Below are 23,972 nucleotides of genomic sequence, written 5' to 3' on the forward strand. Positions count from 1 at the left end.
GGCTTTCTTCAGAGTATGTTCTGAGATCTGCAGTTTGTCTTTGTAAATAGTGGGTTCACTGACCTGATTGGGAACAAGGCAGTCCATCGGTCATCAATTTGAATTTTGGTGGGAAAATGAGTTGGTCTCTCTAAAATTCAGTCCACATGTTAAAAGAAAGGCTCTATTTATGTGACACAGAAATATACATAATTGCACATGCACTCTCACAAGCAGTGCCCTTTATCTGCACACAATCATGCAAAGTTCTTGCACTTGCTGCCGATTCTTCTCCATAGCTTGCAGCAGACCCTTCACATTTTTCTCCCATTTTCTTAAATTCCTACTCCCTTTCAACAATTCCATTTCCTAGAATACTCACTAGTTCCCCAGCTCCCTCCAAACTACATACAGGGCTCAGCCCCTCCTTCCTGTGACTAAAGCCTCCCCACTGACTGGATGCTAGTAATCTCTGCCTGGAAAGGGTAGAGGATTAGAGAGCTATAGAGGGCTAAAAAAATATCCAGTCACATTAGCCATCATTCTGACATTAAGTCTGATAATTTACAAATTTGCAGACTCCTAAAAAAATCCAAATAGTTAGCAATCCATGGCTCCTGAGTCTTCAGCACATCTAATAGGGCCCCCTTAAACTTTTGGGCCCAAGACATGTGCCTAGTTTGCTTATGCCTTAATCATGTTCTGAGTACAGCATGGGGGGGGGATGGGGGCAATAATGAATGCTGTACGATTTAAATAATATAATTATATTGCCAGCCTTTCAGTCTTCTCCTCACAATATCTTTTCTTGTTATTTCACCGATACTCTTCCAGACTCCTTTCATTGTTTCCTTCTTCTATAACTCCCACATTTAGGTTCTATCTTCACTGACTATTCCTACGTTTTAGTACACACACACTCTTCTCTTTAATACTACCTTGTTACCCTCTGCACTTGTGTCTGTTTTTATCTATCTTGCACAAAACAAGCCTCTATGGGTTGTTGCACTCTTACATCTTGTATAAAATCCCTACTGAGCTTTAAGATTTAACATCTCTTTTCACTTTTTGCTTCCACTTTAAAAACCTTCTTTAGTTGACTATAATCACTGAAGTTTGTCTCTCTCTCTTCCAGCTAGTCCAATTTTCCATTTCTGCACCATCATATACTCTTATATTGAACATTGTGACTCTTTGCATTATGCTCTGGACAGAGCAAAATCTCAAAAGGATAAAATATTCATGTGGTTGATACCACATTCAGTTTGAGGCCTTCATGCATATTGCAAATGTGTAATGTGTTATGAAAGAGCTGTAAAGTCCATTTCAGTCTCTAACAATCTGAATTAAAGTACATACAAAAGAAGCAATCATCCTTCCTCATTAAAAGCAAAGGACAAAGGGCTAGATTCACGAACCTGCCCGATCGGGCTTGATCCGGGCAGATCCAATGAATTCCCCAAACTCTAATATGCAGATGGGAGCGATCGGAGGGACACCCCCAACTGCCGGCCCGGATTGCTCTATAGAGACCCCAGCGCATCCGCAGACCATCTCTAAATGGACCTCCGGGCCGGCAGAGATTTTTTTTTTTCTTCTTTAGCTATTTCAGGATTTGGGAAAGCTCCTAACAAGAGCGAAGGGAAAGCTCAACTGTTGAAAATCGGGAAAAGAAAGAAAGATGCAGAACCATATACACCCACCTCCCATCCGCATTGCAAGATTCAACAGAAAATGTACACAAAAGCCCCCAACTTTTTTTCACTTCTTTTGGAGCCCGTGGTTTTAACCGGCTTAAGCCCGCGGGTTAAAACCATGGGCTAGCACTGCAGTGAGAAGTGGGAGAGTCGGGGAAGGCAGGCGTTTGGGGCAGGCAGATCGGGGCAGCGGGAGACGTTTGGGGCAGGCAGATCAGGGCAGTGGGAAAGTCGTGGCAGCGGGAGGCGTTTGGGCAGGAGAAGAGCATCGGGGCAGAGCAGGCAGAAGAGCATCAGGGCGGCAGGCAGGAGAGATTCGGGGCAGCAGAGAGCAGGGCTTCGGAGAGTAGGAAAGACGTTTTCGACTGGTCCCCAACAGTCGCTTCTTGGGATGATCGTCCAGCCCAGTCAGTTTGGAAAATTTGGTTGGTGAATCATGTCCCTGTCTACTTTGCATGCGTTTCTACTCCTCATTTGCATGCAAGGATTGAAGCGGATCGCAGGAGAGGTTAGTGAATGGGGCCTGCTGGAAATCTGGTCGCAAAGGGGTCGCAAACCAATCGGTTTGCTTTGTGAATCTAGCCCAAAATGGTAGCAACCCAGAACCTACAGAACAGTAACCTCATCTTGTCAGTGTTTGCATCACTTAGCAGATATTACAGGCTCACACAAACTTGGTGAAAAACAACTGATTTATTCTCAACTTAAAACGGGGCTGTGGAGTCAAGAGTCGGAAACAATTCTGGGTGGATTTGGAGGCAGTAAAAACATACCAACTCCAGCTTCTAAATAAAAACATACATTATATGTTTAATAATTTTATACTTATATACGTCCTGGATCTAAAGTACTGGTAAATATAACTGTCTGAATTCAAGAAAGCATGGGACAGGCACATGGCATCTCTTAAGGAGAAGAGGAGACATTGGATGCTGCAAATGGGCAGACTGGATAGGCCAGTTGGCCTTTATCTGCCATCAGGTTTCTTTTCTCATGTCAAAATAAGCACAGCACAAAAAGCTAGAACATATATTCAAACACCTGGTTTAAAAAAAAAAAAATCAAGAAACTAAATCCCTCAATACAAATATAACATTACAAAGTCAAACTGTTTGTCACAATTTGTTCTTGAAAAAGAAAACTGGTGCATGCAAATTCAAGCATCACAAACCAACAACAAAGTGCAAAATAGTGGAAAAGGAGTTTCAGAGCTTGCTAGTTAAAAAGGACTATAGATTTATAAATGGTGGTACCTCTGGGACTTGTCCATGTGTTGTCCACAGCATTCAGTTTCAGAGGAGCACCTGCAAATTTTGCATATGCCTGCAATGATAAATATAGAAAATACGATTTTAAAAAACCTACTATTACGAGCATAATTTGTTCCAGAAGTATGCTCGTAAACCAAATTGCTCGTATATCAAAGCGAGTTTCCCCATAGGAACGAATGGAAACTCGCTTGATATGTCCCCCCCACTCGAGGCCACCGGCGCTGCTCCGTTCCCCCCCTCGAGGCCACAGGCGCTGATCCATACCCCCCTCACGATCCGAGCACCCAAATAACATCACTTACCCCGATTTGGCATCGGCATCAGCACCAACGCAGAGGACATGCCTGTGCCCGAAGATCCTCCCTCTGGGCTGGACTGAGCATCGAAGATCCTCCCTCTTGGCTGGGCTGGGCTGGGCGAGAGCGAGACCAGAAGGCCTTGAGCATACGCAAATGCTCAAGGCCCAGTCCAGCCCAGCCAAGAGGGAGGATCTTCGATGCTCAGTTCAGCCCAGCCCAGCCCAGAGGGAGGATCTTCGGGTACAGGCATGTCCTCTGCGTTGGTGCTGGTGCCGGTGCCAAATCGGGGTAAGTGATGTTATTTGGGTGCTCGGCGGGGGATGTAGGATTGCGAGGGGCGATGCGAGTGGGGAGGATGCCGGATCGCAGGGGGGCACTTGTAAATCGAGTCAAGCTCGATTTCCGAGGCGCCAATTTTGCGAATGTTTTGCTTTTCTTGCAAAACACTCAAACTGGTGCACTCGTAAACTGAGGTTTCACTGTATTGAATTTTTCTATAATTATTCTTTAACAATGAATGCATGGAGTATGTTGTGTAATATTTAATCTTCAAAGTGGACTAACTACTCAATGGTAAAGTGTGTGATAGCAAAGACACCAAGGACTATTAGGGGAACACTAGACAGTTTTCACACAGGACACCATTTAAATTTGGATTTGTTTGCTCCAGATTTAGCCCAAAACATATAACTGTGTCTGAATTCAAGAAAGCATGGGACAGGTACAAGTAAAGAATACAACTGAAATAGCCATGCAAATGTTATACAAGAAAAAGTGTTACGTGATAATCAAAATACAGTTTTGCTATTAATTAATTTAACTGATAACAGATGTTTCCATTTAGAATTGGAGCATTATAACTAACAAATATATTTACTTATTTTTAGTATTTATATTCCTATCTGTCCCAGTGGGTTCTGTCTAATGTACCTGGGGAAATGGGGGATTAAGTGACTTGCCCAGGATCACAAGGAGCAGTGAGGGATTTGAACCCACTAAACCATATTAGTGCTGCACGATTCATTGATTCACTTCAGTGAATCAATTCAAATCAATTCATTTTCTCAAAAAAATTGGACTCACTGATTCAGTGAGTCCCGAGTCTCCTGAAATACGTCTGGGTCTCTTAAAGCACCAGCAGCGGTAGTGGAGGCAGGTGGTGAACAGGCTGCTCCTGGCCTGCCCCACTGGGGCCTTCCCTCTGCCACATCACCAATGACATCACTGATGATGCGGTAGAGGGAAGCACTGGCAGGCCCGCAAGCAGCCTGTTCACTGCCGCTGCCGCTGCTGCTTTAGGAGGCCTGAAAGTTGAAGTCTCACAGTGGGTGGGAGGGGTCGACCAGGAAGTGCTGCACAGGGGGATAGGAGAGAGGGATGGAAAATTACTGCACAGAGGGATGGGAGGGAGAGATGGAAAGCTGCTATACAGGGGGTTAGGAGGGATGAAAAGCTGCTGCATATGGGGGAGAGCGGAGGAAATGAAGGAGAGCTGCAACAAAAAGATAGAAAGGGGAGGTAGAGGGAGAAATCTTGCATAATGTGGAGGGGAAGGAGACATGCAGGGCCGGATTAATGGGTAGGCCCAGTAGGCACATGCCTAGGGCCTGAAGTTGTCAGGGGACCCGCTGAAGAAACAGAGGACTCAGGTTTTGTTTTGTTTTTTGTTCAGGAACACTGGACCCCCCAGAAAGATCGGCAGCGCTGCCCCCTACCACCCAGGAGATCGACAACACCCCACCCCAGCATCGACAGCAATGCATACGGAATAAGTGATGCAGAAGGGGGTGGACTGGCAGATGCGTGGAGCTGCTGTAAGGTCCCACAATGACTGCATCTGCCGGCTCTGCTTTGGGAAGAAGCAAGTGATGTCGGGGGGGGGGGGGGGGGGTGGAGTGGACCGGCAGACGCAGTCATTGTGGGACTTTGCAGCAACTCTCCATGTCATAACTCAACAGTTATTGTATACTCGGAGCAGACTACATCAATGCACTACTGATTTTTGGATGTCTTTACTGAAAATAACATTGACTGAAAATTTCTTTACAGATGGAAAACAGCTATTCTTAAAGATAAAAGGGGCAGTGAACAGGGTATCTTACCAAACCCTGCCTTTAGTTGCCCGGGACCTAATGAAAGATGCTTACATCAAAGCTAATAAAAAAATAACCGATTGGAAAATATTTGTGCAATTGTCATTATTTCCGGGCAACTATGGGCAGGGTTTGGTAAGTTTCCTGTTTAGTAGCCATGGGCACTACTTGTGCCCCCTCCGTAGCATGTATTTACATGAAAAATTTTGAGGAGGTTTTTTATATCATAGTGAATGGGACAGATATATCTTAGGATGGAAAAGATACATCGATGATGTATTTATGCTATGGGAAGGAACTATTGATCAATTAGAGCAATTCTTCTGTTGGTTAAACACATTTGATAATAACATCAAATTCACTATGACAGAAGGAATTAATAACATCAAATTCATTATTCGACAGAAGGAATTAATTTTCTTGATATTTGGATATTTATCCAGGATAATTGCTTACACTTTAATTTATATGTGAAACTAAGGGCTCCTTTTATCAAGCCGCGCTTGCGGGGTTAATGCGCGTGACTTTTAATCAAGCGTTAACCCCACGCCAGCCTAAAAATAACACCTGCTCAGAAAGAAAGAAGAAAATGTCAAATGGACTTGAGACCCTAGTGAGCAAGTTAACTGAAGACTAACAGAAACCTGAGCCTGGGACCAATATGATTTGAATAATAAAATGACCAGAAAACAAAAGGTGGAAAAAAATAATTAAAAAAAAAATATTTTATATATTTATCTTTATTTAAAATCAAAGAACACCTTTGAAAAGGAAAAATAACATTCCTTATTGGATGTTATTTTTCCTTTTCAAAGGTGTTCTTCTTTGATGTTAAATAAAGATAAATATATAAAAGAAAAGAAAAAAATTATTTTATTGTCTGTTTTGTGATTACAATATGTCAGATTTGAAATGTGTATCCTGCCAGAGCTAGTTTTAGACAGCGAGCGTGAGCTAGGACCTAACAGAGAAAGGAAAAGTCTTTTTTGTTTACACCACAGCACTGGCGTTGGGTGGGTGAAAAAGCTATAAAAATAAACCTGCCAGGCTGTTTGGAAAAAAAAACCCCAAAAAACATCCAATTGGGCAGGAAAAGTGAATTGAATCAAAAAATCAATTCAATACGTCAAATTTTTTCCATGAATTGGACAGCACTACACCATACACTCCCAAATAAATTATTTGGGAGCAGCAGTTACAAAATGTGAAAACATGAAGTAGAATGGCAGTCAATTTTGGGTTAATAAGCTGAGCATGGTACTTAATATGAATGAAAACACAGCGCATAGACTATCTTAGGCTTATCCCCACCTCCATCCGTACCCAAAAGCCTCAAGATAGCCTTCGTGAATGCGAGATCAATAAACAACAAAAATGCCATTCTTAATCACCTAATCACAGACAATAACTGGGACATCTTCCTAATCACCGAAACTTGGCTTAAAGACAACAATGGAGCCACTCTAACAATGCTTTGCCCCCCACCCCCTTACCACCCCGCCAGCTATCAGGCTCTAGCTTGAGGAGATGCCATCATTAAACTCAACCTCAACCCAACATTAACATATGCTATCACACTAAACTAGAATGCCTCATTTTCTCAATAGGCCATAGAGATCTTACCATCGCCCTGATATACAGAGCTCCCCACTTCCCTATGACCGTCTTAGATGACCTGCTATCCATCCTTGGTAAAGCGGTGATCACTTACAACCAGACTGCTATCATATGAGACTTTAATTTCACAGACTACCCAGATGAGACCGGATCCCCAGTAGAATTCCACTAAATAGTCTTACTCAGTGGGCCATGTCCTAGACCTAATCTTCATCCAGAAAGATTCATCTACCCACACAATAACTCCTAACTGTTCCATCAAACCAGTACTCTGGTATGACCACCATCTAATCATATTCAACCACATCTACACAGTGAATCAACTGCCAACTATAAAACAACCCCAACATAAGAAAATTTACAGCAACTCAATCAACCTACGGGATCTCTCTCTTCAGGCCTTTCCAACCTAGTAAGAAGATTAAATTCAAACCCATGGCCTGGCACACCGAAGTCAAATATTACCCCCACAATCTCTCCGCCCCATGGTTAACTGACAACCTTATTACCACTATTACAAAAAGCACATTGGTTGCCCGTTTTACACAGAATAATATATAAAATCGCCCTTTTGACTTTTAAAACTCTACAAACAAACTCCCCGGCATTTATGGACAGACTCTTGATCCCTTATGATCCCCCTAGAGCCTTAAGATCAGCATCCCAGCATACCCTCAATGTCCCATCTCTGAAGATAATTGGCACTCGTCGCACCCTTATTTTTTCAGTAACTGCCCCTTTGATCTGGAACTCTCTTCCTTTATATTTAAGAGCAGAATGTAACTTGCAGAAATTTAAGAGCAGTTTAAAGTCTTTTCTCTTTAAGGATGCATATAATTGCTTATGAGTTATCTACCTGCCTTAACAAATTCAAATGTTTTTTATTCCCATTCAACTAATTTCTTAATTTTTTTATTTTATTTTATTTCCCTTTTCCTATTGTACTTTCCTTTTATATCTTCTTTTTATAAAAATTGCATTTCTGCCCCCTTTCCTATTGTTTCAAAGATTTGAGTTTGTTTGTTTAGTCTAGGTTTGTCCAATAATTTAATATATATATGTTTTATATTGCAAACACGTCTGTCTTTCTGTAATTTTTAAAATTTGTTCAACGCTTTGTACTGCTGGATAAGCGTTTAATCAAATACTTTGAATAAAGAATAACTACGAAAAGCAGAAAGGGAATGGTACAAATTTAGGCCAAATGGTGACAAATGCAACTGGAAGAAACTTCACAAAAAATACAAACAAGCTACTCTCAACGACAAAAAGGCCTACTGCTCCCAACAACTACTAAAGACCTCCAATAGATCAAAAAAACTTTTTACACCACTAACTAAAAAGATATTCACAGCATCACAAGGAGACAACAAAATCCTAAACACCAACCTTGACAGCAAAGCACTCTCCGACTTCTTTGCTGACAAAAATAGACAGAATACGATCTCATTTTGACACTGTCACAAACACCAATCCCCTACTACCCAAATAGAACACTCAAACCCACAACTCAAACCCACAACTGAAACACTAACCCATTTTGAAAATGTCTCATTCGATGACCAAGATTCTAGACTCTATTCACCCTTCCAGCTCCATCCTAGATCCCTTCCTATCACACTTCCTAGTTGCAGTGAGATACTTTTGTATGCTCAATGCTTCCACTTATCAGCACCTCTTTACAAACAGGCTCAGTCCCTACAATCTGGAAATCAGCAATCATCAGATCACTTTTTTAAAAACTCTACTCTCAACCCAGGCATGCCCAGCAAATTAAGCCTGTCCCAAAATCTACCATTTACTTCAATGATGCTGGAAAAAACGGTACTCAACTACACTCCTTCACTGACAACCAGAAAGCCCTATCCACCTTTGAGTCTGGATTTAGGAAATTTCATAGTACTGAAACTGTCCTTCTTGATATCATCAATGACCACTGGAAACTCATGAATAAAGGAAACGATGTCCTATTGGTGCTATTAGATCTTAGCAGAGCCTTCAACCCCATTGACCACCCTCTCCTCACCACACGACTCACAGAGCTTGGCACCCGAGACACGGTACTACTCTGGTTCATATATTTCCTAAACAATAGATCCCAATGTGTACTACTGGACACTACCCTAACAAAGCTAAAACCAGTCAAACGTGGTGTGCCACAAGGGCTTCTACTATTCCCTCATGTTTAACCTCTACATTCTACAAATACCAAATCCAAATTCATTCCTTTGCTGATAACATCCAACTATAGCGGTTTTTAGCACAGGCCAGCGCACTGAATGCTCTGCTCTTGACAGCACAGAGTATTCGGCCTGCCAGCCTGCGCTAAAAACCACTAACGCGGTTTTGTAAAAAAAAAAAAAAAAAAAAAAAGGGGGGGGGCATAAATAAATAAATTCCAAGACCCCCATCTCTCATTTAAATTTTTTTTTTTATTTTTGCTTTCTAAGGTCCTAGTCTAACAGCTAGAGTTACTAACATGTGCTACTGCATTAGTGCACACTAACACCGCTGCCACACATTGGGCTCTTTTTATTAAAGCTTAGCATGCGCTAAGTGCCATGTAGCCCATGGGCTATGTGCACTAAGCTAAGTCTCACTGCATAAAATTGGACCTCTGGTGAAATAATATGTTAACTACATTAGTGCACATAGTTAACTCCAACTACATATTTGTTCCCCTGCATAGAAAATGGGAAAAAAGTCTTAAGTCATAACACTTCAATTGCATTGCCACTTACTCTTATGCTTGCAAACAATGAAAAGGTAATAAAGTACAATTTTAGTCAGTGAAATACCAAGAGGTCATTGAGAGTTTCTCTCTTTACAGACAAAAAATTACAATGTTTAATAAGACATGTTCCTAATTTCTTCCCCATCACAGAAATCCAGTTTAGGAAAGTCTTTGAAAGAGGGCATGTCGTGGCAATCATGCCTTTTGATACTATCGGTAGCAAAAATAAAATCTCATGTCAATGGTGATTTGTTTCCTCAGATTCACTGGTTATTCGAAATTTTGTTAAAAGTCAAGGTACATTCCCATAATGTGGGAATAATATAGAAACATAGAAGATGATGGCAGAAAAGGACTACAGCCCATCAAGTCTGCCCACTCTGCTTACCCACCCCCTGTCTATGCCCTAATGACCCAATTTCCTTATCTTGACCCTCGTAGGGATCCCACATGGGTATCCCATTTATTCTTAAAGTTTGGCACGCTGTCTGCCTCGATCACCTGCACTGGAAGCTTGTTCCAATGATCAACCACTCTCTCTGTGAAGAAATATTTTCTGGTGTCGCCATGAAATTTTCCGCCCCTGAGTTTGAGCGGGTGCCCTCTTGTGGCCGAGGGTCCCTTGAGAAAGAAAATATCATCTTCCACTTCGACACGTCCCGTGAGGTACTTAAATGTTTCGATCATGTCTCCCCTCTCCCTACGTTCCTCAAGAGTGTAGAGCTGCAATTTGTTCAGTCTCTCTTCGTACGAGAGACCCTTGAGCCCCGAGATCATCCTGGTGGCCGTCCGTTGAACCGATTCAATTCTGCGCACATCTTTACTGTAATGTGGCCTCCAGAATTGCACACAGTACTCCAGATAAGGTCTCACCATGGCCCTGTACAACGGCTTTATGACTTCAGGCTTTCGGCTGACGAAACTTCTATTGATACAACCCAATATCTGCCTTGCCTTAGATGAAGCCTTCTCCACTTGATTGGCAGTTTTCATGTCTGCACTGATGATTACTCCTAAATCTTGTTCTGCTGAAGTCCTAGTTAAAGTTTCTCCGTTCAAGAAGTACGTCCTGCATGGATTTCCGCTTCCGAGGTGCATGACCTTACATTTCTTAGCATTGAAGCCTAGCTGCCAGGTTGAGGACCAACTTTCCAATGTAAGCAGGTCCTGCGCCATATAATTCTGTAAACTGCATTCACTTACTATATTACATAGTTTGGCGTCATCGGCGAATAGTGTTATTTTACCTTGAAGCCCTTGAGTCAGATCCCCTATGAATATGTTGAAAAGGAGTGGACCCAGGACCGAGCCCTGCGGCACTCCACTGGTCACCTCCGATGTTTTAGAGAGGGTACCATTAACCACCTCCCTCTGAAGTCTGCCACTCAGCCAATCATTGACCCATGCAGTTAGTGTCTCTCCTAACCCCATCGACTCCATCTTGCTTAGCAGCCTGCGGTGTGGGACACTGTCAAAAGCTTTACTGAAGTCCAGGTACACGACGTCCAAAGACGCTCCCAAGTCCAACTTTCAGGGTTTGAAAAATTCACTCTCACCTAGGATTACTCTGCCTTTGAACAAACTACAGCCTTAGAGATGACAACATCTTCTGCTCAGGAGGCCCAGGAAAGGAGAGGGCCCACTTATAGCCTTCTCTCCTAACTCATGAGGCAGATCGTCACTGCTCTGAGCAATTGTTAAGACTTGCTTGGAGCCCAGAGGAGAAATTTGGAAGGAGGGTCCCGAAATCTGCCAGCAGGCTGTGCCTCCTTCAACTGTGGGCAGGCTTTGGGCTTCTTGTAACATGAGGGTCTCCATTTGCACTCCCTCCCCTTCAACGCCAGCCCTGGAGGTCCCTACCCATATTTTGCTTGTTAGTCTTTCATCTGAACCGACTATGGCATGAAACGGCAAGTACAAAAATATTAACAAAGACTATTCTGTACCTAGTGAGACATAGTGATACAGAGTCATCAAAACAGGCTGAGCAAGTTTTCTGTTTTAAACTCTCATGCGGGGGCTTGCAGATTTGTACAGTACTGCTACTGCCTGCCACTCACGATGTTGACCACCTGACAACTATAATCATAACAATACACGTCAGCATTAAGTAATGGTTACATCAACAAGCTAAGAAAATCAGGAACTTGCGGATTCAAATCTCACTTCTTTCTCAACTGCACTACCCTTTGGCAAGAGCCATGGAAGCTAGGGGTGAATCTGAGTATCTTGTGAACGGGCATAGGTAGAAGTTACAAAATAATAAATCCCAAGCGAAAGGGAAAGCACAAAATGGAGAAATTCGTTCCTTGTAGTGGAAAACAATCTATCCATTATTCAGCCACCTTGAAGAAAAAAAAAAGTAAAAATGAATCGCTTCCCACCTGACCTCAGGTGGGACATTAAACAAGTCACTTCCTTTCCCCTGTAAACGCCACACGCTAAGCTAAGCTGCCCGTTTGCGGGGTGCCAACTCCCCCTTCCTCTCCCCATTACCATGACAACGAGGGACTCGGGGTGCACCGAGGGGAGTCCCCAGTCTCCGCCCCAGTAACTCAGCTCCATGGGAAACGGTACAGCGAAATCCTCCACTCTGCTTCGAGTCGGAAGTAGTTCTTTTTTTTTTTCTTCTCCTACTTCCTTTCTGTGCGTGATCCAGTCTTTGCCGGCTACAAAACAAGAAATGGGGGGGGGGGGGGGAGAGATTTCGCCGTCACTCCTCCAGACGTGAAGGAATTGGGGCTCTTACGCTGTGCTCCGCCATCAGCCGCTCTAGTTATGTTTATAGTGTCTGTGGAGCGGATCGGCAGAGCAGGATTTGATTTTCCCAGGTCCAGCACGAGCCTTCTGAGAGGGAACCCGCGCTGGAATTCCCGCTCTCTGATTGGCTCATCTTCGGCGCACACGGAGACACACACACATATTCGCCATGATATTCATAAACTTATTTATAAGCCAGATACAATGGTGTTCCGTTTGATCCTAAGCAGTGTTGATTGCTGGAAACGCTACATATGGGTATCCTAAAGATAATGACGATAGACAATCCAAAGAATGGTCTATCCCAGGGGTAGGCAATTCCGGTCCTGGAGAGCTGGAGCCAGGTCAGGTTTTCAGGATATCCACAATAAATATGCATGAGATAGATTTGCATCTGAAGGAGGCAGTGCATGCAAATCCATCTCATACATATTCATTGTGGATATCCTGAAAACCTGACCTGGCTCTGGCTCTTGAGGACCAGAATTGCCTACCCCTGGCCTATCCCAAAGCTAGACCAGGGGTGTCAAAGTCCCTCCTCGAGGGCCGCAATCCAGTCGGGTTTTCAGGATCTCCCCAATGAATATGCATGAGATCTATTAGCATACAATGAAAGCAGTGCATGCAAATAGATATCATACATATTCATTGGGGAAATCCTGAAAACCCGACTGGATTGTGGCCCTCGAGGAGGGACTTTGACACCCCTGAGCTAGACAGTTATCGCTGCTATGCATGACATTGAAGGCTAGTGAGTGAGGTTTTTTTCGGGGCCTCAGCCATGTCTTAACGCATTTAAAAACCAACATTCTAATCAATAAATTAAATATAACATTTCCAGTGCTAGGAATGGTATACTCTCATGAGAGTACTGGAGAAAATGTCAATCACAGCTTTTGAAACCACCTCCTCCCAGGAGTCTGCTGCCCCCTTCAGTTTCTCTTTATGCAGGCTAGTATGAAAGGTGTCTTCTGATCTGCTTTGTTTATTTATTTTTATTTCACAATAGTTTGAGCAGAAAATCACCTGCTGGCCATAAAAACTGCACATGTAGCCACAGTGAACAATGTGCAAGTGGACTAACTTAGCAAATAGACATTGGACCTGGGACAGTGGTCGTTGGCCCTGTGAGCATTCCAATACATTGTTTGATGTTCGGAGCATCTGACATTCAATCTGATGACAACGGCACACAACAAGAAAGCTCCTAGATTTTTCAGCCAAAGATGCGAGACCAGAAGTGCAACCATAGCCAAAGTTTGGACTGCTAAATGTGTTTCCTCCATGGCCCCTGATACGCTGGGTGGTCCGTTGCATAGCATCTCAGGGAGGGTGATCCTTGTGGCCACGGATTGGCCCAAGTATCCTAGGTATCTAGATCTCCTTTTAGTACCCTCTTTAAAAATCATCAGCACCAGATGTAATGAGATCTTTTCAATCACCACACCCCAGTTATAGAACTTGCTCCTGACCAGGGATCTCAAAGTCCCTCCTTGAGGGCCGCAATCCAGTCGGGTTTTCAGGATTTCCCAATGAATATGCATTGAAAGCAGTGCATGCACATAGATCTCTTGCATATTCATTGGAGAAATCCTGAAAACCCGACTGGATTGAGGCCCTCAAGGAGGGACTTTGAGATCCCTGCTCCTGACTTATCTTAGAGAACATAAGATTTGCCGCTGCTGGGTCAGACCAGTGGTCCATTGTGCCCAGCAGTCCACTCACGCGGCAGCCCTTAGGTCAAAGACCATGCCCTATTTGAGTCTAGCCTCACTTGCGTATGTTCTGTTCCAGTAGGAACTTATCCAACCTTGTCTTGAATTCCTGAAGGGTGCTTTCCCTTATAACAGCCTCCGGGAGAGCGTTCCAGACCTCCACCACTCTCTGGGTGAAGAAGAACTTCCTTACGCTTGTTCTCTTCACCTTGGAGAGAGTGAACAATCTCTCTGTCTCTACTAAGTCAATTCCCTTCAATATCTTGAATGTTTTGATCATGTCTCCTCTCAATCTTCTCTTTTCAACGTAGAAGAGGCCCAGTTTCTCTAGCTTATCGTTGTATGGCAACTCCCCAATCCCTTAACCATTTTTGTTGCTCTTCTCTGGACCTTTTCGAGTAGTACTATGTCCTTTTTAATGTATGGTGGCCAGTGTTGGATGCAGTATTCCAAGTGGGGGCGTACCATGGCCTGGTATAACGGCATGATAACCTTTTCATATCTGTTCGTGATCCCCTTCTTAATCATTCCTAGCATTCTGTTCGCCCTTTTCGCCACCGCCATGCATTGCGCAGACGGTTTCATTGACTTGTCTACAAGTACTCCCAAGTCTTTCCTGGGGGCTCTCTCCGAGTATAGCACTGGACATCCTGTATTCGTGCATATGATTTTGCTTACCAACATGCATCACCTTCCACTTATCCACGTTGAACCTCATTTGCCATTTCGCGGCTCATTCTTCAAGTATATTTATGTCTCTTTGTAGGTCTTCGCAGTCCTTCTGTGTCCTCACTACTCTGAATAACTATGTATCGTCTGCAAATTTAATCAGCTCACTCGTCGTGCCAATTTCTAGGTCTTTTATAAATATGTTGAAGAGCACAGGTCCGAGCACTGAACCCTGCGGCACTCCACTCGTGACGCTTTTCCAGTCCGAGTATTGTCCATTCACCCCAACTCTGTTTCCTATCTGCCAACCAGTTTTTAATCCACATGAGCATATCACCCTCGATTCCATGGCTCACAATTTTTCAAAGTAGACGTTCATGCGGAACCTTGTCAAATGCCTTTTGAATCTACATGTACAATGTCGACCGGGTCACCCTTGTCTATCTGCCTATTTACTCCTTCGAAGAAGTGCAGTAAGTTTGTCAAGCGAGATCTTCCTTTGCTAAAGCCGTGCTGGCTGATCCTCATCAGTTTGTGTCCGTCAAGGTGATCGATGATGCAGTCCTTTATCAACGCCTCTATCATCTTTCCCGGTACCAAAGTCAGACTCATCAGTCTGTAGTTTCCCGGATCTCCCTTCAAACTTTTCTTGAAGATCAGCATAACATTCACCAGCTTCCAGTCTTCCGGAATCTTTCCTGATTTGATCGACAGATTTGCTATTAGTTGGAGCAGTTCAGCTATAACCCCTTTCAGTTCCTTGATTACTCTCTGGTGGATGCCGTCCGGTCCCAGGGATTTATTGTTTTTAAGTCTATCAATCTGTCTGCATACCTCCTCTAGACTGACCATCGTCCCTGTCAGTTTCCCGTCTTCATTTCCTGCATCTAGTCTGTCGGCTTCCGGTATATTGGATATATATCCTCCTCAGTAAATACAGACGCCAAAAACGTGTTCAGTTTGTCGGCGATGGCTTTGTACTCCTTTAGTACTCCCTTTATTCCCTGATCATCTAACAGCCCCACTGCTTCCTTCGCAGGTTGTTCCCCTTAATATATCGAAAGAACGACTTAAAGTTTTTGGCCTCCTTGGCTATTTTTTCTTTGTAGTCTCTTGACTCCTCTTACCGCCTTATGGCACTTGCTTTGATGTTGTTTGTACTTTTTCCAGTTTTCATCCGCATTTACTAAAAGGATTTTTTATATTTATTAAGGGGCTCATAATCGAAAGAGAAAAACGTCCAAAAACCAGCCTAAGTCAGCACTTCGATGAACATTTCCCAAATACATCCAAGTGCCGATAATAAAAACGGATTTTGGACGTATTTCTAAGTGACCTAGGCCTTCATAGTGCTGCTGAACAACCAAAGCTAAACGGGGCATTTCATGAGGAGTGTCGAGGGCGGGAGTTGGGCGGGACGTGGGCCGGTTAGACTTAGTTGTACAGCATGTATAAGCGAAAGTTATACAGCCCATGATCGACGGAACTTGGACGTTGTGACTTAGACCATATAAAACATGGTCTAAGTCCCAAAAATCCACCTAAAGTTACCAGATAAGCACTGCAAATACATATAACAGACCCCCACACACTGCCCCAGTGATCACCGACCCCCCCCCCCATAAAAATATTAATCACAACTTTAAAATTCAGCCTCCAGACCATCATCACCTGGCCGCCTGGCATAGGAAAGCCTAGTCGTCCAGCACAGAGGCAGCTTAAGTCATCTTGGAGGTGGGCTAGGGACCCATGGAGAGGAGAACCCATGCCCATAAGTCCCTGTTATCATTGCATTGGTACTTAAACATGTGCACTGCCCTATACACCCCCAAAACCCTTTTGTACTGGCATATAAGTGGCTCCTGCAGCCATAAGGGCTATTGGGGTGGTAGATAGGTGGGTCTAGGGGATTTTAGAGGTGGTTTGGGGGGGCTCACCATAATCTATAAGGGAGCTATAGTGAGATGAAGACATGGCACCCTTTTTGTGAAGTTCACAGCAGTGCCCTGTAAGGTACCCCACTATTTAGGTGCCATGTCTCGGTGTTCAGTCCATCACTTTGCAGACCCCTCCCACGTCCAACAGGGCAGAAATGTGGTATAAAGATGGACGCTTTAGCAACTTGGACGATCAGATCAGCAGGATGTATAATTAGATGATTTTTGTAACGAAAAAAATTTTGGACATATTTTTCAAAAAATGTGTCTTAAGCTGTTTTTTTACTTTGGATGACTTGTGAGTTGGACGCAAATGGACTTTCGATTATGCCCCTCCATGTCTTTTCCTTCTACCCATGGTAGGTATTTCAAATCCTTGATTCCTTATCTCCCATCTATCATTGCTTGCTTTACCCTCACCCAAAGCTTAGATGGGAATGAATGCCATTCATCTGTGCCGTTTTATAATAATTCTCCAAAAAAGGTAGACCTAATCCTCCTTCCTCCTTAGACTTAAACATTGCCTGTCTTCCTACCCTCGGATGCTTTCCTCCACATATAAATCTCAATATCATATTATTCAATTTTAAGAAAAACTGTTTTGGGATTTCTATTGGCAATACTTGAATAGATAAAGAAATCTAGGAAGGACCATCATCCTTACAACTTCTATTCGGCCTAACCTTGAGATAAACAACTTATTCCACCTTTCTAAGTCTTTCTGAATATCCAGTGCTAGTGATATATAATTTTGCTGAAACAGAAGTGTCCAATCAGCTTCCAAAGTTATCCCCAAGTATCGCATAGAGCCCTTTACCCATCTCAGAGGCACTAATCTCTGTAATTCTGTAATCCTCTGCTTCGATGTTGAAATATTCATCACTTCCATTTTGTTTAAATTAGCTTTAAATCCTGATAATTGGCCATATTCATCCATAATATCCTTAAGGATAGTTAAAGTTTTCTCAGATGCTTCAACAATAGCCAATATATCATCTGCAAACAAAGACAGCTTTTGTTCTTCATCTGCCACCCTTAAGCCTTTTACTTGTCGGGATTGTCTAATTTTCTGAGCTAGAGGCTCAATAGCTAATGCAAAAATCAAAGGGGATAACGGACATCCCTGCCTTGTCCCTCTTTGAAGTTCAAATGTATTAGAATAAACTTCATTTACTTTGACACAAGCTAATGAGCTATTGTATAATGTAAATATCCAATCCCTAAACCTTTTCCCAAACCTCAAATGTCCCAAGACTGCATCCATAAACCTCCAATCAACTCGATCGAATGCTTTTTCGGCATTGACCGAAACTGCCACCCATCCTGTTCTATCCTTTTTAGCCTTCCATATCAAATTTAACACTTTCCTAATACCATCAGATGCCTGCCTCCCAGTAATAAACCCAACCTGGTCCAGGTGAATAAGTGATGGCATATATGATGACAGTCTATTAGCAAGAACTCTGGCCATAATTTTTGTATCTATTCCTAACAAAGAAATGGGTCTATAACTAGCACAAAATGTATTATCTTTTCCTGCTTTAGGTAATATTGTAATACCCACTAATCTCATATAATATGGCAGTTGTTCTCTGTCTTTTAAGTTGTTGAATAATTTTGCTAAAAGAGGGGTTATATAGGATATAAACTTTTTATAAAACAATCCTGTGAAGCCATCCATCACTGGGGATTTGCCTAACTTGATATGATGTATTACTCCTCATATCTCATCCTCTGTTATATCTTCATTTAATCTTTGAATCTCTGATTCTTGAAGCTTATTTAATTCTAACTGAGACAAATATTGTAACAAGGATGTTTCCTGTCCCTGATATTCTGATGTATATAATTTCTTATAGAATTCCACAATCTATCATGAATCTCCTTCTGTTCTCCTCCTATTCCGATCGTATACATGTAATATTATATTGCAAATATTGTGCTTTAATACGATGTGCTAATAATTTTCCTGCCTGATTTCCAGATTCATAATGTTTAAGTCTAAGGCGTTCTAAGTTAAATTGAATGGCTTCATCTTCCATTTTTCATAAGGTGATACGAGTCTCTTTTATTTGCATCCTAATCTGTCCCCCCTCCCTCCAGCCCCTTCTTATGTTGTATTACTAGTCCTATTAGTTTTTCTCTTAGTCTTTTTTCTTCCTTTTCTCAGATCTTTTTCTTGTAAGAAGCTATAGAAATCAACTCTCCCTTTAAAACAGTTTTTAATGATTCCCAAATTGTTATAGGTGAGTAATGGTCAGTATTATTATTATCCAAAAAATTCCTAATAGATTGTTCTATTTTCTGGACTACCTTAGGATCTTTAAGCAAGGTATCATTTAATTTCCAATATCGTGTCCCTATTTTAGTATGTCCCCATATTATATCCACCCATATTGGGGCATGGTCTGCCCAACTGGTTTCTTCTATTTTTGCATCTAATAATTTACCCCCTAAGGATTTATCCAACCAAATCATATCAATATGTGAGTACACTTTATGTGAGGGAGAGTAATAGGTATAATCTCTACCCAGCATATGTATACTCCATCATCCATCCACTAAGTTTAATACTTCCAGGAAACTTTTTAATTGTTTCCTATCTTTTTTAGTTCTACCACTTTTAATGCTCGTAGTGTTCCAGCGAGGGTCTGAGATCAAATTAAAATCCCCTCCAATTAATAATAGCCCTTCCTGGGTTTTTAAAATTATACTCAAGAGATCTTCATCCTCTCGTATTTTCCATGACAAGTTGTTCCAGGAAGCAATCGCCTACAGCATCCAGGAACTTGGTCTCTCTACTGCAGCTGGAGTTGCCTAGGTTCCAATCTATATCCGGATAATTGAAGTCGTCCATGATAACTGCGTTGCCTCCCTTGCATTTGTGTTTAATCTTGTCCGTCATTTCTTCATCAGTCTCTTTGGACTGCCCTGGGGGTCGGTAGTAGATGCCAATCTTCATATCTGTTCCATTTGTTCCCAGTATTTTGGCCCATAGAGACTGTACCTTATTGTTCGTTTCCGGCGTGTTCTCTCTGGTAGACTCAATTCCCTCATTTATGTATAGGGCAATACCCCCACCTTTCTGTCCTACTCTGTCTCTGCGGTATAGCTTGTATCCCTGTAGTACAGTGTCCTAGACGTTGTTCTCGTTCCACCATGTTTCCGTGATGCCGATGATGTCTAGGTCATCTTTTTGTGCGATAGCCTCCAAGTCCCCCATTTTATTTCGTAGGCTCCTTGCATTTGTGTACATACACTTAAGTTTGTGTCCTGTTACTTTCTTGCACTTTCTACCTCCTTCTGTCTCCTTCGCTACTGTCCCTTTCGATCCACCGGGATTTCTATCGTGCCTATGATCCGGTGATTCTTCCCTACAATCTTGCACAGTATCCTCTGGGTATACCGTTTCCCGAACCATCATCTCTTGGTCGACTGTCAACTTTCCCCTTCTTCTTAATTTAAAAACTTCTCAATTTCTCACTTAATGTTGCTGGCAAGTAGCCTCGTTACGTCTCCGCTGAGGTGGAGTCTATCCTTCCTGTATAGCTTGATCTTCCCCCAGAACGTAATCCAATTGCGCATGAAGTGGAATCCTTCCTCACACCAGTGTGTCATCCATGCGCTGCTTGCAATTCCATCTGCCTCTTCCCATCGGCCCTGGGTACCAGTAAGATCTCCGAGAACACTGCCATCGGCATTCTGATCTTTAGCTTCCTTCCTAGCATCCGGAACTGGTCCTTCAGTGTTTCCCTACTGTAGTTCCTGTTGCTCACATCGCTTGCCCCAACATGGATCACCACCACCGTATCTCCTCCTTCCGCACTGTCGATGATCTTGTCGATGCAGTTCACTATATCCTCCGCCTTGGCTCCTGGTAGGCAGGTTACCAGTCGATCCTGTCTTCCTCCTGCTATGTGGCTGTCGACTTGTCGGATGATGGAGTCTCCCACGACGATTGCTGTCTTTTCTATCTTCTCTTGTCTCTCTAGCCACAGGTCTGTGTCCTTGGTGTACGTCCATCTCTCTAGCCGCAGGTCCGAGTCCTCGGTGCACTTCCATCTTTCCTCCTCCCAGCATTGGTCTGCAGTGGACTCATCTTCCTGTGGGTTCCCCCGGCTGTTTCCAGGTCCTGCTGCTCTGTCATCTAGTCCTTTCCTCCAGGTGGTCCTCACTCTCTGTAGATGTATTTTGGCAGTTCCTCTGCTGTTCCATGGCCTCTCTGTATGCCTCCTCAATGAACTTCTCTAACTCCCTGACTTCTTCGATGTTCCTCTCTTCCATGGTGTTCTCCGCCTTCCTGACTTTTTCTTCAATGTTCCTCTCTTTCATGAAGTTTTCAGCCTCTCTGATCTCCTCCTTAACTGCTCGAAGTGCCTCTAGTTCTAGTACTCTGCCCTCCAGTAGCTTGACTTGTGTCTTCAGGCCCTCCAGTTCCTCGCATCGAGTGCATACATAAGACTGTCTCCCAGAGGGGAGGTAGTCATACATATGACAAACGGTGCAGAAGATTGGGTAGCTCATCCTCCTGCTTCTATCTGCTGCTTCCATTGCTGTCCGCTTGCCTGGTCTGTTGACTGAAGTGGCTTCTCCTTGTTTCCCGGATCTTATGGGCTCCTTTTTCTTCCCTATATGCTTTCTCCTGCTGTGTGTAGCGTCCTTGGTGCTGTTACTGTGTAGTCTCTCTCCTAATTATAGACCTACTACCCCTGCTTCTGTTGTGTTTGTCCTCTGCGTCTGCTGTGTTTATTTATTTATCTGCTGTTCGTGTCTGTCTTGTTGCCCTTTGTGGTACTTGCCTGTGTAGGTGTCCTTCCCTGATGTTTCTTCAGTGCAGTGGCTTGTCCCTTTTCAAGGCCCTTCGCAAAGGCGCTCTCGCTAAGGCGAGCACCTTTAATGCTTGCCTTTGACACACGTCGAACGCTGAGCACCATTGGCCCCTCCCTTTTTATGGGGGAATTATGGTGGATGACAGGGGTGGGCGGAGCTACCTCTCGCCACTTGCCTCTTGCTCTCTCCTGCCTCCTGCCTTCTCCTACTCCTTCTTCCTCTTTACTCCTCTCCTGTTCGCCTTCTCCTTCTCTCTATCTATCCTCTTCTGCCTCTTGCTCACCTGCCCAAGTCACTATCTGAGCGCCATTGGCCCCTCCCTTTTTAAGGGGGAATTATGGTAGATGACAGGGGTGGGCGGAGCTACCTCTCGCCACTTGCCTCTTGCTCTCTCCTGCCTTCTCCTACTCCTTCTTCCTCTTTACTCCTCTCCTGTTCGCCTTCTCCTTATCTCTATCTCTCCTCTTCTGCCTCCTGCTCGCCTGCCCAAGTCACTATCCGAGCGCCATTGGCCCCTCCCCTTTTAAGGGAGAGCTCCGGTGGATGACAGGGGTGGGTGGAGCTACCTCTCGCGTCTTGCCTCTTGCTCTCTCCTGCCTCCTCCTACTCCTTCTTCCTCTTTACTCCTCTCCTCTCCTGTTCACCTTTTCCTTCTCTCTCTCTCTCTCTCTCCTTTTCTGCCTCCTGTTTGCCTTGATTCAAGAGTTCCCTGAAAACTTTTCTTTATAAAGATGCATTTGAAACTTAAAATCATTAGACTTGGCTTATCCAAACATTAGAACGCTTAATCATCAATTCTTATCTACTCTATATAAGAGTTGTTGCTCTTGTCCTACCCCTGACCTATTATTTTACCCCTCATTGTTACCTTTTCTTAAAACCATTGTAGTTCTACCCCCTTTTCCCCTTGTCTCCTTTCGTTTGTTGTTCAAGTTTGTCCTTGTCCGTATTTTTACAACTCTCTTGCTTCCTCCTAATTTTATTATGTTCACCGTTTAGAAATTTTTATAAGTGTTTGTATCAAATTTTAAATAAACTTGAAACTAGTACACCTACAAGTGGACAAATGTCTCCAGCTCCAGGTGTATCCGGACTTGCTCACATAGGGACCGACTGCTGGTCATTCCATGTCAAGTAGTCTAATTTTAGAAAAGTGCCCCACCTCACCATTACAGATTTTGATGAAACTTTGTCTGCTGAATCTTACATGATCCAAACGAACTTGTAACATTTAAGATCTGCCAGTGGAATACTTGTGGAGATCTAGCTCTTTGTTTGATACCATACCACAACTATATACAGTACTCCTCCAATATTCACGGGGGTTCCGTTCCAGGAACTCCCGTGAATCTCGAAAAACTGTGAATATGGTTTTTCATGGGGGAGCCTGAAGAGGGCAGCGGGAGAGGGCAGCAGGAGAGCAGCTGTAGCGCCGCGAGTGCAGGAAATCACTCGCGGTATGCTCTGACTGCCTCTTCCTGCACTAAATCGGGCCTTATCCAATTATGAGCTGCGTGTCAAAGCAGCTCCTGATTGGATAAGGCCCAGCTTAGTGCAGGAAGAGGCGGTCGGAGCGTATCGTGAGTGATTTCGTGCACTTGTGGCGCTCCGGCTACTCTCTCCTGCCTCTCCCGCTGCCCTCTCCTTGTCAGCGGTTCATGGTCGGAAAATACCGCGAATGACCGGGACCATGAACCGTCGACTGCAAACAACCAGGGGAACACTGTACAGTATCTCTGCACAATTTTGAGTCAAAATAAATGAAACTTGGAAATCTTATACAACTTTTTACAATCTATTCAATTGGAACTAATGCAAATTTTCATTTTTTAAACTGACATATGTAAAAAGCCTCAAAGTGGGCCAAAAAAACAGACCATGCTAAAAAATTTCAGTTTAGCCTTCTCTGACTCCTGTCTATTATTTTGTGACGACTTTGTTCTCAAATATACAAATTCATTTTGTAAGCTAATCTCGTTACTTAATAATTTCAAATTTTTTTTTTTCAAAAAATGTCAAGGATTGGGTATTTTTTAACAGCTTTTACAAAAAAGAATATCCTGGAAACATTTTCAAACTAGCTCTATTAGAAATAGCATGTTTCAGACCCTCTGAAAAAGTTAGTCAAAGGTCATGGAAGTTTCCATAGTAATGGCATATATTAACATCAAAATATGGTCAGCCCTTCAAGTTATAAACTGTTGTTTTGCATTTTTTTATGAGGAAAACATATGACTGCATTGCTCCATGGTGGCAATGCCACTACTAGTTCAAGAAATTTGAACCAGCAACCTCATCTCTTAGTTCAGGTTCCCAAGCCTGTAGTTTTGGTTTCTTCACTAAGGTTCCAAAGCCTTCAGTGGGTGTCTGG

The 23,972-nt window shown here is 43.2% G+C and overlaps 1 protein-coding gene across 1 annotated transcript in view; it reads right to left on the reverse strand.

Annotated features, from left to right (window-relative positions):
• The window catches only part of MTX3 (metaxin 3), a 102,898-nt gene extending 90,528 nt beyond the window's left edge, over positions 1–12,370 (reverse strand). The window contains exons 1-2 of the mRNA XM_033929205.1: positions 12,187–12,370; positions 2,930–2,999 (exon numbers count right to left, since the gene is read on the reverse strand). Coding sequence (XP_033785096.1) covers positions 2,930–2,999; positions 12,187–12,255 — 139 coding nt within the window. The 5' untranslated portion in view covers positions 12,256–12,370. The remainder of the gene's footprint in view (positions 1–2,929; positions 3,000–12,186) is intronic.
• Between the last annotated feature and the right edge of the window lie 11,602 nt (positions 12,371–23,972).

The sequence above is a fragment of the Geotrypetes seraphini genome, chromosome 1 (genome assembly GCF_902459505.1).
Source record: "Geotrypetes seraphini chromosome 1, aGeoSer1.1, whole genome shotgun sequence".
Lineage (NCBI taxonomy): Eukaryota > Metazoa > Chordata > Amphibia > Gymnophiona > Dermophiidae > Geotrypetes > Geotrypetes seraphini.